The sequence below is a fragment of the Diceros bicornis genome, chromosome 18 (assembly GCF_020826845.1).
Source record: "Diceros bicornis minor isolate mBicDic1 chromosome 18, mDicBic1.mat.cur, whole genome shotgun sequence".
NCBI classification, from domain to species: Eukaryota; Metazoa; Chordata; class Mammalia; order Perissodactyla; family Rhinocerotidae; genus Diceros; species Diceros bicornis.
In genome coordinates, this window is record NC_080757.1 from 54,099,822 (window position 1) to 54,122,060 (window position 22,239).

At 57.1% G+C, this 22,239-nt stretch overlaps 1 protein-coding gene across 3 annotated transcripts in view; it reads right to left on the reverse strand.

Moving 5' to 3' along the window:
- Positions 1-22,239, reverse strand: part of SDK2 (sidekick cell adhesion molecule 2) — a 266,842-nt gene that overhangs the window by 13,295 nt on the left and 231,308 nt on the right. For 2 of the 3 annotated variants that reach the window (XM_058561479.1, XM_058561478.1), the window contains 9 exons: positions 20,963-21,064; positions 20,691-20,806; positions 14,863-15,049; positions 12,303-12,440; positions 9,679-9,840; positions 6,432-6,557; positions 2,362-2,526; positions 875-1,015; positions 465-603 (listed from right to left, as the gene is read on the reverse strand). In XM_058561479.1, coding sequence (XP_058417462.1) covers positions 465-603; positions 875-1,015; positions 2,362-2,526; positions 6,432-6,557; positions 9,679-9,840; positions 12,303-12,440; positions 14,863-15,049; positions 20,691-20,806; positions 20,963-21,064 — 1,276 coding nt within the window. The remainder of the gene's footprint in view (positions 1-464; positions 604-874; positions 1,016-2,361; positions 2,527-6,431; positions 6,558-9,678; positions 9,841-12,302; positions 12,441-14,862; positions 15,050-20,690; positions 20,807-20,962; positions 21,065-22,239) is intronic. The other variant, XM_058561480.1, reaches the window with a different exon arrangement.

Consider the following 22,239-nt stretch of genomic DNA (forward strand, 5'->3'; position numbering starts at 1 on the left):
GCATAAGCAATAACGGGGGGGGCTCCCGGCACCTCTCACTCATGCATGTCTGCCCAGCCCATCTTCACTGGGTCCATTGCCCCTTTGGGCAAGTGACTATCATGGCTTCAGGCTGTTACCAGGAGCAGCTGCCTAAAACGGCAGCAGGTTGGTTTGCAAAATTATGCAAGTTATTGGCATTCTGCTGTCATTGGCAGAAACCCTTTGTACCCACCTCCTTGTGACTTTCTCCCTAGTGGGCCCTGCCCCGGGCTGCGGCCCCCAGCCCCTGGTTGTGCGGCCTGGGCTCTGCGGTGGCTTCCTGTGGACCATCCCCAGCCCCTGGGCTTGAATGCCATTTCCAGGAAAGGGTGAGGCCAAGTGGGCACTGCCTGGTCTGTGGGCCTCCTAAGAGTTCTCCACACCCGGGCACTGCTGGCCGCCAAACCTCCATCCTCCAGTCCCCCATGCAGAGAGCCCACTACCTGGTGTACAGGCCGTTCTTTCGGCAGAAGGAGTTCTTGACGGAGAGCCGCCGGTTGTTGAGTTCCAAGGCAGGAAAGCTGCTTTCATCCAAGCTCATCATCTCCCCGTGGCCCAGGGCACCAGACTTGGCATTGTTCCCTGGGTGGGGGGATTGACACCCAGTCACTCACCCCATCCCTTTGGACTGGGTGGCTTCCCCTCCCCCACCTGGCTGGCCTGTCCCCTCTTTCTTTTGTTAGAGTTGAAACTGAAATAGGAGATGGAGATTGTGTGTAGGAACCCTCAGCTGCTCCACCTATCAGAGCGGGTGTCTTTCCAGGAGGGAGAGACTGCCCCACCCATCCCTCGCCAAGAGGGAGGCAGACACAGGAAAGTCCCGTCCAGCCAGCAGGGCTTGGTACCAGCGCACCTGAATCTGTCTTCTTGGCATACTTCTTGCTCTGGCCTCGAATGATGAGCACAAAGACCAGGAGCAGGATGAAGATGAGGCCGACGAGGGCAATGACCACCAAGAACCACCACTCCTCGTAGAATGGGTTGGCTTTCTGGGCTGGAACATGAATGGGGGTGTCAGGTCCAGGGTGCTCAGCCCCGTCCTGCTTCCCCCACCTCCTGCTCCAGCTGGGACCCCACCACCTGCTCTCACAGTTTATGGGTCGAGGGGACTGTGCCCACTGAATGAGGTAGAACCTAAGCCCAGGTTGGTAGTAACAGTTTCACCTCAAGTGCCAGCTTTGATCAGCTGCCTGGAGGGTTGTTTTGAGAAGAGTTCTGAGGTTGCTTCTGAACTCACTAGGAAACAGTGCTGGGATTGATTGGTGATGTCTGCTGAAGACACAGGAGGGAGCAGCGGCCATGTGCTTGCTATTTTTCTTTTTTTTTCCTTGCCACCCTTGGCCTAGTGGCTACCTTGATAGGCAGACCCAGATTTGTGTTGGAAAGGAGCTTCTCTGGCCTGTGGTGGGCCTGGGCGAGTTTCTCCCCAGGTTCAGCTGGGACCAAATCTTTTTCTGGTAGCAGAAGGCAGGGGAAGTCGGGAGGGTGGACACGAGTGGGTCTTTAGACTGCCTCCTCCAGGTAGGGCTCCCCTCCTTTCAAAGCCCCCAGTACTGTGCTTTTCGCACCCAGCTGTACTAATCTGTGCTGCCGCTGATGAGGGGCTGGCCCTTCTCTTTCAGTCTTGAAGTGTTTATTTCCCATGATTTGGTTCGATCAATCTAGGCAAGGGTGACAGTGTGTGGGAGGAGGGAGGCAGTGAGTTTCAGGGTCTCTGAAACTCGCTAGGGGAGCAGAAATTTTGAGTTATAGTTCTGCCTTGAGGGAAGAGGGCTTGGTATTAAAAGTTGCTAGTGATTAGATTTGGGGTCATGGGTTTCGAGATTAGAGTCCTCTGTGAGCCCTGAGACATGCTGATGGGAGAACGATGAGAGGAGACAGGGAAGCATGGCAGTCCTATCCTGACCCCGGGTGCTGCTCAGTCTGGTCTAGGAGGCCTGCTCCACAGGCTGCAGACCCTGTCTGTTTTGGGGGGCGGTTTCTATGGAAATGAGCAGTTTATGGCCTGGCGCCCTTAGATCTCCTGGGCGATGAGCTCATGGAGGTTCTCATCTCGGACCCAATGATTCATCCACAAGCCCACTGGGCCCCCTGCCCAGGGCTTCGGGAGTCCTTGAAAGGGAACCCAAAAGACCCACGGCCCCCAGCTTCTTCAGGAGTTGAGAGCTGACTCAGCCCTGGCCCCGGGCTCACCACCGCGGGAGAACTGAGAGGATAACGCATTTTGGTCCCCACCCAATGCTTCTGGTGTCTGCTGTCTCACCCCGCTCCCCACTGCCCAGCCTCTGCCACAGGCTCTTCCGTGGGGCGCCCCCCACCCCTCACCCCCCAGGCCAGTACCTGGCACAGACTGGGAGGGGCCGCTGGGGGTGCCGAAGCCGTAGTCATTGACGGCGATGACCCGGAAGTCATAGCTCACGCCCGGCTTCAGGATGTCCATGCTGAATGTGTAGGAGGTCACCTCCTTGGGGATGTCCTTGATGAGGATGTCCCATAGCCCCTCATCTGCAGGAGCACAGAGAGGGAGGTGCCCGTGAGGGGGAGCCCCCACCCCATCCTAACTGCTGCTCCCTGAGAACAGGGCCTGTCCAGTGTCCCGTCAACACCCACTCTCCCGTGCTGGGCACCTAGTGGGGCTTCAGGAGCTATTTTTTAAAAATATGCCTTTTGGAGTATCTAACCTTTTTATTCTCTTTATTAAAACGTCTGTAAAACATTAAAAAATGTATAATATGCAGAAAATACTGTAACAACCAACGCGATACCACCACCCGGAGAAAGAGACTCCCCATTTTAGCTGTCGTGTAGGAGAACTCTACATATCTGTGTCCCATGTCATTAAAAAGTGCTGGTCAGTGTGATTTTAAGTGGCTGGCTAAGATTTTATCATATGGGTATACCCTCCTGTATTTAACCAGGCCCTTATTTTTCTGGTCCCCGTTCCTACTGTAAATATATACAGCAGTGGCATCAGACAAAAAGGACTTTTTTTTTTTTTTTTTTAATAGCGGTTGCAGGAGGGACTGGGGTTGCCTGAGAGGGTTTGGCCAAGTTGCGTGGATTTGATGGCGCCCATCTCAGCTCCCTCCATGCTTAGGAGCAGCGACCTGAGAGGAAAAAGACCCAGAGCGGGCAGGAGGGATGCCCATCCATCCTCCACCCATGTTGTCCCTACCACCCCCGTCCTTTGAGCTCCTGACTTTCCTTTCAGGCCCGCCCCCTCTGTCTGTGGTTCTCTGGGTCTTGCCCCCGTGGGACGTAATTCACTCTCACTTGGTTAAAAAGAAACAGCGAGCAGGCTGTCCACGCAAGAGAACAGGCAGGCACCCGCCAGGGCCCAGTGGCGTCCACCACGTTGACGGGGAGGCTGGGAGGCTGGGCAGGGGCCCTGGCCAGATGCTCTGTGTAGGGCCAATGGGGCGGGCTTGGCCCTTAGAAAGAGGGTGAGTCTTCCTGCTCATGCCAGTGCAGGGCTGATTTGGCAACCAAAGCGTCAAGCCACCCTGGACCTTGGTCAGGTCCGCTTTTCACGTGGACCAGGGGCCCAGAGGTCTTAGAAGGACCTCGGTGGGCTGAGCTCCCAGGCCGTCCATCCCAGGGCCCACTCCAGGGAGGTCACCCAGCGTCCAGCCCGTGGATCCTCCAGGCTGCTGCTGCCCTGGACGAACCCCCACCAGCGCACCCCTCCAGCTCCTCCTGCCTCCCCGTCCCCGCCACACTGTTCTTCGTCAGTTTCTGAACTCCTTCGGGTAAGAGCTGCTTGCAGGCACACAGGTTGCTCCCAGGCTCCAGCTCGGCCCTTCCCTGGGGTTGGTGGATTTTGCTTGTTGTCCACACCACACTACTTCACAGCTCCACCCAGATGAAGAGCTCTAGTGGAGGAGCCACAACCTATGTCATCACTTCTGACCTTTGGACCAAGACCTGCTGAAGACCCTTCCCGTCTTTCCTGTCTAGATCCCTCTAATTCAAAGGCGGCCGTGGGGGCCCCGTAGGTGTTCTACTGTCCTCACAGAAGGCTCTGGAGGTCCTGAGCCGTGGCCTCATCTTCTACCTTATTTATTTGGTTTTGGGTGCCTGCCTGATACACAGCACATCTTTTTCTTTCACGTCTCTCTCTCTCGCTGGGATAATTTGTTTGCAGCCCAGCACCCAGCACAGGCATTCTCTAAGTGCCATTGAGTAAATGAATGCAAACTTCTCTTCCCTGGCCTTTTCACAGCATTATGCCCCATTTCAGTACCGCATGCCTCGAAATCTAAGTATTGGGGTGCAAATCCATTTTCCTCCTGTGACTTTGAATGCTCTCATTCACCTTCAGTGACAGTCACAGTGATGATGATGATGACACAACAGTGACACTCATTCCTCGTCTAGCATTGCGGTTCTAAGAGCATTACTTTTCACATCCATCACAATGGCGAGAAGGAAGAGCCACAGTACCCACGTTACAGATGAGGAAACCAAGGCTTGGGGAGAGCTGAACCCATCTTCCCAAGGCCACACCGCCCTATGTGGCAGAGCTGGTGTTTCAGCCAGGCTGGCTGATTCTCCCAGCACTGAACTCCCTCCATGCTCAGGATGGTGCCCTGTGCAATCAGCAGTTGATCTGGTGTTGGCCGCATGGGCTCATCCAGGACCCTGCTGCCTCCCAGAAGCTGAGGCCTCCCGGCTGCTGTCTGACGCGCCCCCCCATTCCACCCCACACAGAAACAAAGCGTGGGGCTGGGGCAACGGGGCCAGGCCATTCCAAGCTGCTGGAATGTTACGCCGTGGCTCTGGCCTCCAGCCCTGGGAGTCGGCTGATGTGTGGGGTGGCTTCCACGGGCTATAACCTCCAGTAAATCCCTCCCTGGTCTGCAGCGCCTGACTCCTTGCAGTTCACAAAAAGTGGGTGTGTTTAGTTGATTCTGCCCAGCACGAAGCACAAGCAATGCAGGGGGAGCCATCTCATCCTGAGGATGGGAGGATGTACAGCCAGGGGCACAGCAGGGGGAGATGCCCACCCCCTAATGGTAGGCTGCTCTCACACAGCCGTGGGAGAGGCAAGACATCCCCCTTGCCCTCCATCGTCTCCTCACTGCCTTCTGTCCCATCGCCAGCCTTCCTGGCTTGGTCCTTCCTCTTACACTCAGCCCTTGATCCCACCTGTATGGACCAAGTCATGGCCCCCAGACCCAGAACACCACGTCCCATGCCGGGCCTCCCAGGGAACTGATGGAAAATTAGCAGTGCCAAACTCCAGAGCCAACATTCCACAGCCTGGCACCCCGGTTGGCTAATTTGGGTGGAAAAAACAAGCTCAGGCCCTGGCTGGGAGAAGCCCGGGTGGTTGGTCTCCCGGCCAACTCAGCGGCCAGCACTGGAGGGCCTGGGAGGGACCATCTGGAGTGGCGAGAGAGCCAAGCCCACGTACACCTTCTGGCTACACGTTGGATCTGAGCTGCTAGATGTATTAGCTACTTGCGACTGCAGTGATTAGCCTGAGATGAAGGCAATGATGGAGCGGCAGTGGCTTTCTGGAACCACTGGAATAAACTATTTGCTATTGAGATGATCAGAGCTCTGCTACCCCGGGGTATTAACAGCTTGTCGCGGCATGTTTCAATGCTCCCCGTTAGAAGTATTAGCTACTGAGATGCCTGTCTACTTCCCATTACGATTATTATTTGCTGTTCATGCCGGAGCAACAGTCTTTCTTTTTCTTTCTTGACTTCAATCACCTAATCATGGATCCACGGAATACCAAGAAGAAGCCTCCAGCCGTCGCTGACTCTGGCACCTCTGATTAACTTGGAAACCTAGCAACAGAGGGAGCTGGCGGTGGCCGAGGGCTCCTGGGGGTAAGGGGAGCCAGAGGAGCAGGTGTCACAGCAACCGCGAAACAGGAGCACGGAGAGCAGCCCCCTGGAGCGACTTATCAGCCGCTTGTCTCCTGATGGCTTTGGAAGTTACGGTGATTCGATTTCAGGCTTGACAGGAGAGGTTGGTACAGTCACAGGAACTGCCGAGACAGTCATGATGGCAGAGACAGGCCTTAAGGTGGCAGCTGGAGTCTCCAGGGGACAGCTGGCCTCTTTACGGGCATTGGTCAGAGCGGTTGCGAGGAGGACACGGGCGTTTAACCAACAGGAGCCCAACTCTTGGCTCCTCTGGCTTCTTGAATGATCCTCGACTGGAGTCGGTCCTCACCTGGCGCTAAGTGCCATTCTTGGGGGGCCTCCTGGGTGTTCCTTAAGTAAGGGTGCAACTCCCCATTTCCACTCACCACGGAGGCCACCTCTAGCTTCACCCCGAGGAGCACGGTGCCTTCGTACAAGGACACAAGCGCCGCAATGAGGGACTCGGGAAGGAGGGAGATGTGGACTCGATCCAGAGGGAGAGACAGCTCAGCTGGGGGCGGGGTGTACCTGAAGGCCTGGCTTCTATGACGTAGCGGGTGATGGGCCCTCTGCCGGGGTCCCCGCTGGACCAGTGGATGGCGATGGCCGAGCTATACCGCACAATGATGGGCACTCCAGGCGGTCCCGGGGCACCTGCAAACAACACACAGTGGGCAGGGGCTGTACAGAAGCTGGAAGGGAGCCCCTGTCCTCAGTAGGAGGGGCTAGGTGACAAAACCAACCCCAGAAACCCGAGGAACGAGTCTCAGGCCGGGCCTGCCAGACCCGACTGTGTTCTCCTCCGGGTCACCCACAGCCCCACATTCCAAGTTCGAGGGCAGGAGAGGTACATGGGGTGATGCCAGAAAGATCCCTGAAGCAGAGTCAGAAAGCCTGGGTTTCTAGTTCCAGACCAGAACTTATTAGATGGGTGACTCTGATCAATGCACATAGCCGTCCGGTGCCTCAGTTTCCCCATCTGTAAGGGCCTTTTGGAATGTAAGGCTTGAAGAGCTGCATCATAAGGGGCAGTAGAGGTGGGTGTGATGATGGTGGAGTGGGCCTATGATAAGGAAGGGGTTGTGTTTTGGGGGCCTGAAGGGCCTCCCGACATCTCCTTTCCTGGCCTGTGATGGCAATGTCCCCCTACCTCCTGCCTGAAATCCCCCAGCCCCAGCCCCAGCTGTACTACCTATAAGGCTGGGCCAGAGAGGAGGCTGGGACCACAGGAGGCCCTAGGGCCTCCACTGCTAAGAGGATGGAGGAAGGACTGGGCCCCGCCGATGGCTCTCCTGACGTGGCGGGCGCATCAGGGTAGCAGCCTGTTACCCTGCCTCCCAGGGAGCCAGCCCCAGGAGCCAGAGCAAGAGAGAGGAGTTTATTTCTGTAGTAAGAAGAGTGAGCTTGTTCTGTCTACAAGGGTCCTGAGACCCTTCTCTCTGGGGGTGCCCTGCAGCACAGGCCAGTGCCCATCCTCAGGGCTCCCAGTGCCCTCAGGGCCCCCAGATGCTGTCACCACATGCCTGTTCCCCAGTACATGTGGAGCCCTGCATCCCCAGAGCCCGGCACACAGCAGCTACTTCCTACATGCTTGTAGGAGGAGCGAACACGCCAGGGAGTGAGTTGGATGAGTGACTGCTGGCTGAGAGAGTGTGGGGTGGCCCCTGTGGAGGCACGCTGGGAAAGAAGCTGAGAGTCCAGCATCTCCTAGGCCCAGGAGAGCCGGCAGGCTGGATAAGAGGCCACTACCAGAGCTTGGCAACCCACTGCCCGGCCCACGTCCAGTCCCGGCCTGTGACCTCAGAGGGCCTTGTTTCTTTCCTTCTTTCCTCCCTTCCTCCCTCCTCATCTCCCTCCCCGGCTCAGGTGCATCCTGCCTACAGCACAGGGCAGAGGTGCCTGAAGGATCAGGGGGTGTGGCACACAGCCCGAGGGAGGTGTGAGCAATGGAGTGGGGGCTCTGAGGACTCTGAGTTCTCATTTTGCACAGGACAGCACTCAAGGCTGAGAGAAAGAGCTGTCATCTCCTGGACCAGAAGCTTCCAGCACGTCCAGCTGTTGCCTGGCCTGGAGGGAAAAGGATGCCTGGCTGCACGTCCTTGCCCTGCAGACCCCTCCTCGCCAACACCCGCCAGGCGCAGCTCTGCTCTTTCTCAGGGGCCTTGCACTTCCTCTGTACTTCCTGCCACCCCCTCTCCCACCCCCAGCCTGGGACACTTCAAGCCTCAGGTTAGAACAGCCTGTTCTCCAGACAGCCCTCTCCTGTCCCCATGCCACTGTTTGGCTGGCCCTTCGTGTCCCTGCCAGCTCTCTTCCTGCTTTTGTTTCCCAAGGAAGCTGGCTCAGGTGAGAGGTGAACCGGGAGGGGCTGGGGGCAGGTGAAGGGCAGAGCTCCCGGGCAAGCCTCCTCCTGCAGCCCTGCAGGCTCTGTTCCAGCAGAGCCCAGAGGCCAGACAACTCCTGTGCAGAACAAGAGGCAGGGAAAAGAAAGCGCCCAGAAAGAGAAAGTGAAGAGTGGCCAGCCAGAACCAGCAGGGAGGGAAACCCGCCAGACAGGTGAGAGGCAAGGAGTGGCAGCCCTCTAGGCCCAGCTCACCTCCCAGAGGCTGGGCTAAGCCAGCTCCTGATGAGAGGAGGCCTTGTCCACGCCTGGCTGATGGGGCTGGGAGAAGAGGGAGGAGGAGGGGAGGGGGAGGAGGAAGGGGAAAGGAGGAGGAGGAGGGGGGCAAGAGGGGAGGAGGAGGGGGAGGAATTTCAGGGCAAGTTTGGGATGGGCTGTGTACTTTCTCCGGGAGCAAGTGAGGGAGCAGAGTGGCCTGGGAGGTGGCTCTTGTGTTCGGGGGGGACATCCTGCATGGGTGACAGGGACGTTGGAGAGCTAAACCTCAACCACTGTGGGCACCCTGAAAAAGTCCCCCAGCTCAAGGACGACCTCAAGAGGCGTCACAAAACCCAAACTGAGCCACTCTTTCCTCCCTGGTGCCGAGTGCTCCCCTCCCCTTCCCCTCCCCCCCGCCCCCCCACTTTGGTCGTGGCATCCGTGCTCCTCAGGTCTCGTCCCTCCTCCCTCAGGCCCAGCGCACGGGGCCTGGCCTGTAACATCCTTGCTCCCTTCTTCTCCTCCACCTAACCGTGCTGGCCCCTGTCACCTCTGTCCAGGAAGGATGCAATCCGACAGGTGCCCCTGCCTCCTGCCTGGCCAGAGTCTCCTTCCCATGCCCCAACCCCCTCCCTCCCCCCAGAGCAGTGGTTCTCACAGTGGGTACCAAAGAGCCACCCTCAGCTCTTGCTCACAGACACATCCCCAGGTGGATGCTCGGAGATTCTGGTTTCCTGGGGCCCAGGAATCTGCACTTATCACAAGAACCCCAGGGGTTCTGACATAGTGGCACCCTGAGAAACACTCTGATGGCACAGGCGACCTTCCACAGCCTGGCCCGCCTTCCCCCACCCCTGTGGGTCCTCCTGTGCCATAGCCGCCTTTAGAAAACCACAGAATGCCCCACCCCATGAAGTCTTCCTGAATCACCTCTTTTAAATGCCCCCCCTTCACCTCCCACCCTTCTTGCCCCCAGGCCCCACACCTCACTCCCTCCCCATGGCTCTGCTGTGTGTCTGCAGTCCCCACTAGCGCATGAGCTCTGCCAGAGACTCTGTCTTGCTCCTCTCTGCATCTCCAGGCTCTAGCACGGCTCCAGACACCCTCTTCCGACTTGGGGGGCTGAATGCTGTGCGTGAAGAGCAGCAGTGGTGCGCTTCCCTGATGCTCCCCTACCTTCTCCTGGGCCCGTGGTGACGTTGGCTTCGATCTCAGGGCCGTAGGTGAAGGTCTTGGCTCTGATGCGGAATCTGTAGGTCATGCCCTCTGCCAGGTCCTTCACCTTCAGCCACAGAGGGCTGTTCCCCTTCACGTCCACTGTCACAATCTTACTGACTCCTGGGGAGAAAGCACAGCCAGTGGAGACTGTGGGGCAGGCGGAGGCCATGGGAGAGGAGAGCGCAGACACCGGCTGGGGCCAAAGCCCCTTGAAATCCGGCTGGACGGGCACCCTTGGCCACACAGCAATGTTCCCCTGATTGTTTCTCAGAACACAGTCCTGCAGGCTGTACTCAGGAAAAAGGGCTCCTCGGTTAAATAAGTTTGAGAAAAGCTGCATCCTGTCTGTCTGTCTATTGAATAACCACAGGACCCTTTAGCATCTGGAGGGAAAAAACAACTCACCATCTTGTTTAACTTAACCATGGTACCCCAAATATACCCCGGTTTTTGATCCCCCATGTCACATCCCACAGAACTTGAAATCCAAGAATCATCTTTCAGGAAGTGCTTCTTCCTGCAGGCAGTCCCTACAGCTGAGGACAACCTCAGCTCGCCTGGGCTTCCCTCCTTCCTCCAGTGCTGGCGAGAACCGGGGACCCACACCGTGCCCTCCATCAACTGCAACCCAAATCATGACAGCTAGGGGAGGGCTGCGATGGTTTCCAGGGGTGGGAGTTTGTGCACTGTGCTTCACAAGCCAAAGTCCTCCCGTCCGCCAGCCTCGCCGAGGGCCAGGACTGGGTTTCATATCCCACGTCCGCCAAGCATGCTGGCCACCACTGGGAGACGGCTCTGCAGCCCGCGGGCTGGGCTCAGACCCCAGCGCCGGCCCTGGGAATCTTCACACATGTCCCCTCTCCTGGCTTCGGTTTGCTCTCCTACTGCATGAAGGTATCAACAGCATCTCAGACAGGATGGCATGAGGTTAAATAAAGTAACAGAGCCCCTGGCACGTGGTAGGTGCCTGATATATTTATTGAATGAACGAAGTCCTGAATGACAGAGCAATGGGTGCTCAAGAGGCCCTTCCTTAAGGAATGAAGTGATCTGTGAGGTGACGTGGGGATGGGCCTCAGGACCTGGAACAGCAGCTCTGGGGTACCTGCTTCTCGACATTTCTGAGCAAACCCCTCATCTGCCTGGGCCTTGGTTTCCCTACAGGAAAGGGGGGTTGCTGGTTTCTGGGGAGGCCTGTTTGCTGTGGACCCGAACCAGGGCTGAGGCATGAAGCGGGGGTGCAGGTGCTGTGCTGGCCAGGCCAGGCATCGTCTAGATGCACCCAGAGTTGATGGTCCTATTAGCTCAGTTACCACAGGGGGGACCGGAATATGTGAGGGCATGGAGTCAGCCCTGTGGTTCAGACCCTGCTGGACTGAGGAACCAGAAGGCAAAGAGCTCACACCTCTCCAGGTGTGGGGGCTCCCCGGGCAGGCCAGGCAGAGGCCACTGTGATGAGAGCCTATCCCCTCCCCCTGCATCTCATCCCTGTAACGTCTGTCCTCTCCTTTCTGTCCCCAGGAGAGAAGGCCCTTTCCTGGGTCCTGCACCTGACCAGCTCTCCTGGGCCTGGCTCCCCCTCGGTGTTCTAGCAAACAGCGTTGCTTTGCAGAACGAGCGAGCTGCTGGCACGCAGGTGGTGGCAGGGAAGACTGAGGGCCATTGTTCCCTCGGCTGACCCAGAACTGCTGGCCACTGTGGCGTTCCCAGGACTCCGCCCCTTGTTCCCGGCAGGGTCTGCTGTCAGGGAGGGGTGAGAGTGAGGGCATGACCCCAGAGGCAGTCACCTCTCGCCACCAGGGCGCCACCTGGTAGGCCAGCCACACCTCCAAGGCCTCGCTGGGTTCTGCCTCTCTAAGTAAACAGCAGTGACTTGTGGGCTCACCCCCAACAGCCATGGTGGGCAGCCCCCTGCAGGAGCCTAGAAGTGGGGCAAGGTCCCAGCCAGGGCCTGGAGGAAGGGCCGCAGGCAGGGCTCTCAGATGAGCAGGGCTCAGGGTGAGAGGGAGACAACTTGCAGAACAAGTCCTTGATCTGAGGTTCACAGAGGGCAACAGGGGGGCAGTGACCCCCAGCCTTGTTCATCTTTCTGGGGAGAGGCTCCAAGGCTTCTGCCAGATTCTCAAAGGAGTTTTTGATCCCACAAAAGGGAAAGAAGGCTGAACCCGGAGTAAGGCTGCGACCCTAAGGGTGGGGGGCACGCACAGGATGGGACCATCAGGGGCGCCCCATCTTCATGGTCCTGGCAGAGACCCATCCACCTTGGGGCGCTATAACTTGCTCAGGTTTCCCTTAAGCTCCTCCTATCTTCCATTGACGATGACGGACGGGGAAGAATAAATTACCAATTTTCTCCCGGGAGTTAGGAGACCTAGGCTGTTGTTCCCACTCTGACCCCAATCTGCTGCTGTTTCTCCTTGGCAAAGCCCCTTCCCCTGTCTGGGCCTCAGTTTCCCCGTTTATACACTGCAGAGACACTCGCCGCCTAGACTCTGTGTAGTGACGGCAGAGGGGACCCTGGATGAGGGAGAGCCCTTACGAAGGGTGGGTTTAGGGAGCCATGCCGGGAGGGCCCCACTCACCATCCACCGGGGTGCAGGGCTCGTACACCAGCCGGTAGCCCTCCAGGACGCCGTTGGGGAACCGCGGGGCCTCCCAGGACACGTTCACGGAGGTTGTGGTCAGCTCACTGAACTTGACCGAGCTGGGGGCGCTGGGGGCTGTGGGGAGACAGCACAGGGTTGTCGTTTCCCCTTCTGTGGACGTTCAAAGCCCTGCATTTGGCTCTGAGGAACGAGCAGGGGCATTTGGGTCTGAGCCCTGGAAGAACAGGAGAGCAGGGCTCCATGCAAGAGAGAGCAGGACGGGTCAGCAGAGGTCATCGGACCCCCCCGCCCCCCACTGATGTCACGAGCACTCACTTTCCAATAACAGAGTCCAATAACTGGGAGGAAAGGGGACTTTCTTTGCCCTAAAGTTGGAGAACGCAGGCTTCTTCCTGCTTGCTGGCTCCGAGCCCTGGCTAGGAGTGCGGGACATGCTGTGTTGCACCCCAGGGTCACTGCGGGGCCAGGCAAGGTCTTGGCTTCATGGGGCTTGTCTTTCGACTTCCCTGGTGGAGGAGGGGGTGGGGAGGGGCCAGGCCTCAGAACACTAGGTGGGCACTGAACAAGAAGATGCCAGAACTGCAGTGGACGTGGCCGTTCTCTCGTCCCCAGGGCCCTGGGGCTTGCTGCAGAGGGACTACGCTGTCAGGAGCAGCCAGAGCCAGGGACAGCAAACCCTCTGGAAGAGATGCTTTCTTGGCCTGAGAACCCTGGAGCATCCCCGAAAACATGGGGGGAGGTGTCTGAGGGGGAGGACAGAGAGGAAGGGAGGAAGCGTCAACTCGGCAGCATCCCGAGCTGGCTCCAGGCGGGATGACCAGGCTATTCTTGTCCTCTTGTCCGGTGCCGCGCCCCCACAGAGCCGGAGCTAATCCGGACCCTGCTTCCGCTCCAGCTCCAGGAGGCGGCGTCAGGGAGCCGTCTTTGAAGGAGGGAGGCAAGCTCAGAGGGCCTTTCCTGCCTCCCCTTGGCTAGAGGGACGTGGGACAGAACACTTTGTCCTGCTGACGGAAGCTTCCAGGCTCCCAGGGGCTCACATATGGCTGATGACATTGACAGAGTGGTTGGGATAGGCAGACAGACAGACCAGACCCTTGGGAGCCAGGGGACAGAAAGGATTTCCCTGGAGCCAGAGCTTGTCCCCAAAGAAGACAGTACTTAGGAACAGACTGCACGGGTCTTGCTCTCTCTTTAAAAGAAAAAGTAATTGACACAATGGGAGGCAGCGGAAAAGATGCTCAAGGGAGGCCAGGACCAAAGGCTTGTATTCAAATCCACGGGAGAGGACTCGACGGCAGCAAAGGGGGGACTGGTGTGGCGAAGACAGCCCAGGACAAGCTCGGGTATCCTGGGCTCCGGCCTCTGCTCCCCCACTGACTGGCTGCAGGGCCCTGGGCAAGAAGGCCACTCCTGCCCATCATGAAGTGGGGGTAACGCCTGCCCTGCCCATCCCCAGGGCTTCAGGAAGGATCAAGAGTAATACTGCCTGAGAAGTGGCTTTGAGAGAGCTGGCTCTGCACGTGTGGGCAGCAGGATTCTTACCACCACCTTCTCCTCTGCCCGACCCCGCCCCGCCATCCTCACTGGCCTCCCTGCCTCCATCCTCTCCCCTCCATCAGTCTGTCTTCTGTACAGCAGCCAGAGCGATCTTTTAAACATAAACCAGATCCTGTTGCCCAACTGCCTAAACCCACCAACGGCTTCCCATCACACTCAGAATCAATCCCAAACTTCCTTCCAAGGCCCCCGGACCCCCTAGGACCTCTCATCCGTTTTTTTGTGAGCCACCTAGCTTTTTCTCTGTTCCTCTAATCCCCTCCAGCCTCCAGGCCTTTGCACCTGCTATTCCCTCGGCCCGGAACACTCCTCCTCCAGAACTTCCCACGACTGGCCTCTTCTTGTCACTCAAATCTCCGCTCAGATGTCAGCCCCTCAGCGAGGCCTCTGCAGGAAAGACTATCCACAGCCATCCGTCTGCCTCCTACCTCCGTCCTGAGATTGCTCCCACTCACGGCCATCTGAGGTTACTTCATCTAGACACTGTTCATCATGTGTCTCCCTCCCTAGGGTGGGGGCCTTGCCAGACTCCCTCACTGCCCTGTTCCCAGCCTCTGGCACAGTGTGGGCCCACAGAAGAGGCTCAATAAACACTCATGGAATGAACAAAGGGGAAATGTAAGAAAGCCAGGTGGGAGCAAGGCAGAGAGCAGAAGTGGGCCGGTGGGGGGTGGACTGGCCATTGGCAAGGTGGGCTACCTGGGGCAAGATGGGAGGAGGACGAGCGAGATCTGGGGGCTCTCCCCAAGGCCTTATGGGGATAGCTTCTCTCTTTTGAGCACTCACATGCAGGCCCCTCTTTGTGGGCTGTGCCCTCCCACTCTGGAGGGCGTCCCACGGGGCCTGGGGACCAGCCCTGATCTCTCAGCGGCTGGGATGAGGCAGCTGCTTCTACTCCCCGCAGGAGCCCAGCGCCAGGCGGGCCTCCTCCACATTCTGGGGACCCGCCCCTCCCCCTCCCCCCAGCCGCTCTCCCCACCTGCTTGCTGGGTCTGGGCCTGGGTGGGGGCGCTCCGGGGCCCGTCCCCCGCCGCGTTGAAGGCTGCCACGCTGACCATGTAGGCCGTGTAGCCAGTCAGGTTCTTGAGCTTCACCCCGTTCTCGGCCAGAAAAAGGGTCTTCACCCGCTCCGTGACGTTCTGCCGCTGGGCTTCCCAGAAATAAATCTGTGGGCACAGACAATTGCGGGAGTGAGGGGGACAGACAGCCAGCCTCCCTCCTGCCCTGCCTGCCCCAGGGTCTCAGAGACACCTTCATTCATACCATCCACACACCTGGACGAGAGATGTGAGTTACCCGCGATATGGTGTAGAAGGAGTTAAGAGCTATTTTAGAAACCCTTCCAGAACCTTCCTTTTCACAGCTAATACTCCAGTCTCTGCTAGACTGTGAACCCCACAAGGGCACAAATCCCTTGTATCTGCAGTCCCTGGAGGATTAAGCATAGCACTTAATTCTTAATTCTGAGGCACATCAGCCTCAGAACATAGTTACCAGAGGAATAAACCAATCTTGTTCTGCAGAAAGGCGAGATGTGGAGATAAATGCAGTGTCGAGTCCACCTCCACGAAGAGAGGGGAGCAAGGACCAGGCCATCAGCGTCAGCTGGGAGCTGGCTGGCGACGCAGAGGGTCAGGCCCACCCCGGGCCTGCTGCGTCAGCATTTGAAGGTTGACAAGGCCCCCGGTGAGTCACCCGCACATGACGGTTGGGGAAGCCCGTTGCAGAGGACGGCGAGGGCGATGACAGCAGGCCTGCCTGGGCTGAACCCCAGCGCCACTTACTAACGGTGCGACTTGGCCAGGTGACTTCCCTGAGCCGCAGTTTTGTCGTCTCTATAGTGGGGTTAAGGACACCCACATCTCAGGACCAAGGTGGGGAGCAGAGGTCGTAAGGAGTAAAGAGTGAAGACACCACATGGCAGCAGCAGGTTTAGGCCAGGAGCACGCAAGTGCTCCACAGTGCTTCCCATTACTTCTGAGCTCTCCAAACTGAGCTCCAGAAGCCGCAAGCCCCAGCTGCGTGCAGGATTAGAGAGCATTTGGCGCCACCTGCTGGCAGAAGTGGTTTCTGCATGCTATTGGCTTAATTTCTCAGTCTGCCGGCAGGAAGCTCATAAAAATGAGAAAGAGCTAATAAAACTGCCCCTGCCTGGCACATGCAAACAGTGGTTAGGACATCTCGTTACCAGGAAATCCTTGCTTTTTTCTAACCCCCCCTTTTTTTACGGAGTCTTCTGATATGGGTAGATGAGCGAGAGTTGAGGGAGTCATTTATTAAGTCCCTCATTCATTCACTCCGTCCATTCAGAGTAACGGGGACACGACAGCAGACAACGCTCCTGCTGAGTTTGACGTGCAGGGGAAAGGTCAAGGCAAACGCTAAAATCTGGGTGTTATCAGGACACAGATAGTGTTTGGGGAGCACATCCAAAGAGAATTAATGTCGAGAGAGAAGAGTGAGTCCTGGGGCCTGGGTGTTTAGGGGTTGGGGAGAGGAGTTGGAACAGTAAGGAGAGAGGAGGAACAGGCAGCGCAGGAAGCCGAGAGAAGAAAGCATTCCTTGGAGGAGGGAGCGATCCACTCGTCAGATGCTGGTGCTAAGCCAGGTAGGCTGAGACACTCTGGGCAACACGGGAATTACGTGGCCTGGACAGGAAGAGCTTTGGGGAGGCCGGGGGGGAGGTGGAAACCTACTTGGAATGGGTTCAAGAGAGACTGGGAAGAGGGGGCAGGTACAGAAGATTCTTTTGAGAATTTCTGCTGTAAAGCGACCAACCAGAGACACGGGTGACAGCTGGAAGAAAACATGAGGTCAGGAAAAGCATCCAAAAGATGAACCATATGTCAGGATGCTCTTATGACTGCCCATGGAGAGAGGAAAGCGATGATGCAGGAGACAGGGGCAATGGCTGGGGTCATGTTCGTGGGCAGGGGGGAGGACTGGGGTCCAAGACCCAGAGCCATTATACGCACATAAACGGGGCACCCTCAGCAGGTAGGTCTTATGTGTGTGCACAGAATTCAGCAGACCTGCGTGAGATGATGAGGAACTGACACCTGTGCAAATGGCACAAGGGGCTGAACCCTGACCCCGGTCCCCAAGGGGCACACGGCTGAGCTGCAGCCAGGCCGCTGGGTACCAGTGTCTGCTGGAGTGCACACCCCACAGAGGGCCCACATCTTGGCCGATTGGGCTCCCTTGTGTCTCAAGCACCTAGAATCATGCCTGGCACATCACTGGTGCTCAATAAATGTTAGCTGATGAACAAATGCCATACACAGAGCAGGCGCAGGAGTGAATCGTTATGTCACCACCTTCCATCTACTGGTCTCAATTCCGTGCCCTTTCTGGTTTCATCATACACAACAGCCTGAACTTCAGCCCCTGTTAAATCAGGTCCACACGCCACACAGCTGACTGTGGCTGGAGAAAAGCCACACTTGCAATTCATGAGCACAGCCCTGAGTGGGCCAGCCCCCTGCTACCCTGCCCTGGTCCATGCGCTGCACGGCTTCATGCATTTCTCCCCCGTCTCCCCTCCCTCCCCACCCTCACTCCTAGCCAGGGACCCTTCACTGAGAAACAAGCAATCAGACTTCCACAAGCTCCCTTGGCCACGTATACCACCTCCTGCCCCAGTGTCTGTACCTGCTCCTCCCTCCTGCCACCACGGCGGAGCTGCCGGCTCCCTTCTAAGGCTACCCCACATTCATGCACTAAATCCCAGCCCCTCTCACCTCCTCCAGGACATCACCCCAGCACAGCTTCCTCTTTTCCCCGAATCACCAGATGTTTCCTCTCTCCAGGATCATTTCTATCAGCACACCCCAAGATGTTATTTCTCCTGTCTGAACACGCCCTCTGTTGACTGGCTTTTTCCAGCTTCTACCCCATTTAGTTACTTCCCTTTAAAGCAAAACTCCTCAAAAGGGATGTCAGAACTTGCTGCCTCCCCTCATTCTCTCTTGAACCCACTCCAAGCAGGCATCCCCTGCCCCCAACTCTTGTTAGAGTCACCTGTGAACTCGACCTGGTTAATGCAATAATCCAGGGCATGGCAGGCTCTTTCTTTCTCTTTTTTTTTTTTGGTGAGGAAGATTGGCCCTGAGCTAACATCTGTGCCAATCTTCCCCTATTTTTTATGTGGGATGCCACCACAGCATGGCTTGATGAAGGGTGTGTAAGTCTGTGCCCGGGATCCGAACCCCCAAACCCTGGGCTACCGAAGTGGAGCATGCGAACTTAACCACTACGCCACTGGGCCAGCCCCAGGCAAACTCTATCTGTAAAGGGCCAGGTAACAAATATTTCAGGCTTTGCAGACCACATGATCTCTGTTGCAACTATTCAACTCTACCATTGAAACTTGAAAGTAGCCAGGGGCAATTCGTAAACAAATGAGTGTGGCTGTGTTCCAATAAAACTTTACTCACAAAAACAAATGGAGGGCCAGATCTGGCCCATGGGCTGTAGTCTGCCAAGTCCCTGAGTAAGTGCTTCCTAGATTTCATTTTGTTTGAGCTCTCAGTAATAGTTAGCACATCTGATTCCTCCCTCCTTCTGGAAGCACATTCTTCATGTGGGTTCTGAGACTTCACTCACTTTTTTTGGTTCCAGGGCTCAGTTTTCAGACTTCTTGTGTTCTCTACTTGTACATGTCTAATCTCCTGGCTTTCAGCACCATTTGTATGCTGAGGACTCCATAGTCCATGTGGCCAGCTTAGACCCTCTCTCGAGCTCTAGACCTGTACATCCAGCTCCATTCGGTCCCTTCCTGTGGAGGTCCAACAGGAGCCTTGAACTGACTCCAGCTCTCCCCCAAGCCTCCTCCTTCCACCATCTTCTGTCTTTTCCTGCTCTGTAACTGGAAGCTCCATCACCCAATTGCTCAGAAATCCTTGTCACTGCTCCTTCTGTCACACGCCACATTTAACTCATTAGCAAACTCTCCCAGCTCTACCCTTCAAATGGAACTGAGAGCGAATGCTTCTCATCACTGCCACCCCTGGGCTAAGCTGCCACCAGGTCTCACCTGATTACTCAGTCACCTCTGTGTGGTTTTGTGCTTTCCTCATTTCAGACCACTCCCAGCATAGCATCCAGCACAACCCTTTAAAAACCCAAGTAACCCATGTCCCTCCTCTGCCCCAAACCCTCCATGGCTGTGGAATGAGGTGCTATTCATTTTGTACATGTTGGTTTTCCCGCCCTACAATTTAAGCTCATGTTGTCTCTCTGCTCGCTGCTTTATTCTCCGCACAGAGAACACCGCTGGCACAAAATAACTGCTCAACAAACACACATCAATGAAAGACTGTGGCTGTGTGGATGTGCCCGCCCGTGCACCTGTCACAGCTCAGTCTGACCCAAGTGCGGTTCATTTCAGCTGTGCTCATCGGCTGGTGATGTCAATACATCATTAATGTCAATGTTCATGAATGTGGATCTTCATCCACGTCTGGCAGGCGGCAATTCCCTTTCCCAGCTAATGTCCACAGTCGCGATGTTTCCCGGAGCATGCCCACACCTGCTGTGTGATATATACGGCGTTGGTGTGCCCACACATTTTCTGGTCTGTATGTTAACTGGAGACGTCCACACCTCAACAGTCTGGTGGCTGCCAAACTGTTGCAGGCTCTGCTCCGGCTCCTTTTTCTCCCCAAGGGAGGCATATGCTAGCGGTGCAATATTTAGTTTCCCCAGCTGGCACTCCTGGGCGAGGACTCGAGGGGCGCCATCCGTCTTTAGAGCTTCCTTGGCAAGATGCCTTTCCTCCTCTCTCCCGCCTCCTCCACCCAGATGGAGAGACTCCTATACTGCATTCTGTCTTAAACGGGGCTGCTTGTGCTGACAAGCCATGTGACGCGGACAAGCCCCTGACCTGTGCTGAGATGCGGTTCTCCCCGTGCAGCGAGGGGCTGAGCCAGGTAAACCAGGAGCTCCTTGTGGCTCTCACACTCCCCACCCGCCACTGCCCTGGCTGCTCCCTGGAATAACAGCCCCCAGGACTCAGAGGGGCTCTGGGCCCTGGCACAGGCGGCAGCCTCAAACACGGCCAAGGGCTGTGTCCCAATGCCTCCAGCCAAGGAGACACATCACTATTATTGTTACTTTACTGCCTCCCCTAGTGGGTGCGTGCTCAGTGTATCCTCTCCCCCTCGCAGGGTGAGGGCTGGCAGACCTGGAGTCTGACTCTCTGCCACATGCTTTTTCTTATGACCTCGCCAGACCACTTAGGCTGGGTCTCAGTTTCTTTACCTATACGATGGGCACAAACTGATAATCGACCAGCTTTAGGGGGCCTTCCAGAGGATTCAGGAGTTCTAAAGGGCTCTGCGAATATTAGAGACAAACGGAATCCTGTTGTAACACATGACATCATCTAAAATCTAGAAATAATTTTAAACAGAGATTTTCAAGTCCTAGCCAGTGGTCCTTTGCTAACTGACCATCCAATTAGCATCAATATTGTAATTAGGGTTGGCCAAACGACCACTTTGAGGGGTCTTCCGTTGGCACTAGGAGTTGGTGGGCTGGGGTGGGGCCGTGTGCCGCCCGGAGTTGACACAGCTGAGGCTCAGCCTGAGTGTTCCACGTCTGAGCTCAGCCCGTGCCTAGGCCGCTGCAGAGGAAGCATGGAGCTTTGCTCCAGCTGCACAACATTTCTGTGGATTGGGTGTGAACAGCCAAAGGAGCAGATGCAGACCCGGGGACCTCACCCAACCACCACCCACGGGTCCCTCCCAACCCCCCGCTTGGCCCTTTGCCCCTCTGGACGTTCGTCTCTGCTGGAGCGGCCTGTACCTTGTAGCCCTGGATGTCTCCATTCTGGCTCTCCAGCGGGGGTGGCTCCCACGTCACGTCCAGCTGGGTGGCCGTGGTGCTGTGGACGGCCACATTGCGGGGCGCTGCCGTGGGCACTAGAGGGCGTGAGGGGTTGTGAGTGTGAGGCGCGAGTGGACTCCGGGGAGGAGGCGGTGGGCGGGGCAGGTTGGGACCCCGATCCCGTATCTCCTCCAGCTGGGCTTCTCGGGGTGGGAAAGGCGTGCTGGGGCTGGAAAGGCAGGCACGCTCACCTGCCTCCCCCACAAAGACCTCCTGCGGGGGGCTCAAGGGCCCCTCGCCCACGGCGTTGTACACGCTCATCCGTATCTCATATCGCCGGTGCTTGTTCAGGTCTGTGGGGTGAGAGCGAGGGAGGGAGAAACACACAGAGGTCACGTCCCTGCAGAGGACAGAGCCAATGTGGAGGGTGGAGGCTATGGGGGAGGGATGACGCATCACTGCGAGTCTAGTCCCTCGTGAGAAGGTTCAGGAAAGAATAGGTGAGAGGTGGGGCAGGGGGTGGGGTGCTCCACTTCCTCCCTGGGAATCTGGACACAGGATGACTTGGGCTGGCTTCCTGGCCAAGGCTGACCATACGGGACACTTGAGAGATGGAAAGTGGCACTACCAGTATTTATGCTGGACAACCAGTGTGAACTGAAATTGTCCTGGGCACACGGGGTCACAGGTCACTCCTTCCCCACATGGCAGATGCTTGAAGTTCCCAGGTCCACTGCCCGGGCCCCATCAACCAGCTCTTGACACAGGGCTCAGCCCTGAGGGAAGCAGCTTACTGGGTGGGAATCTGGGCTAAGAAACCCTGCGTTTCTGCCAAGTCTGGGGTGCTTGGGTGGAGATGCCTGGACAGGAGCTGGGAGAGGAGCAGCTGCAGGAAGACGGGCTCTGACACCTGGGTGGGGGACACTGTCCCTCCAGTATGGGGGGGCTGAAAGGCTCTCCCGCCCCCTCTCTGTTCTCCCCTTCCCATCTCCCCCTACCGGGTGGAAGTCTCACGCTTCACCTGGAACGTGTGTGGGGGAGGCGCCCTAATTAAACCGGCCACACAGCCTGTGTGGGCCGTTGGTTGAGGAGGGAAGGAGGACAATTCAGTCTCAAAGTCGAGCTGCTTCCTACCAAGCATGAAGTGTCCTTGCCCGAGGCTCTGGGCCTTAGGGAGAAGCATGGCTGGGACTTTAGAAACAGGGCAAGGGTTTGGGGCAGGCAACCAATGGGAACATTTCCCAGTCCCTGGAGGAGGGAAGATGGGGCTCTGCTAACTCCAGGGTGGTGGGGGGTGGCTCGGCCTGGAAGACTGAGCTGTGCCGAAAAGTGCCTTTGACGGGCTGAGACAGAGTGGTGGTGATGGGGACACCTGCCCATCCAACCAGCGGGACCAGCAGCTCCCCCCGTGGACACCTGTTGTCATCCCCTGACCCCTGGAGCACGAGCTCATAGCTGTTTTCTTTTCCATCTCACACTTGATGGATGAGGGGCTGGAGGAGACCTTCCCTGGTGACCCTTTACTTTT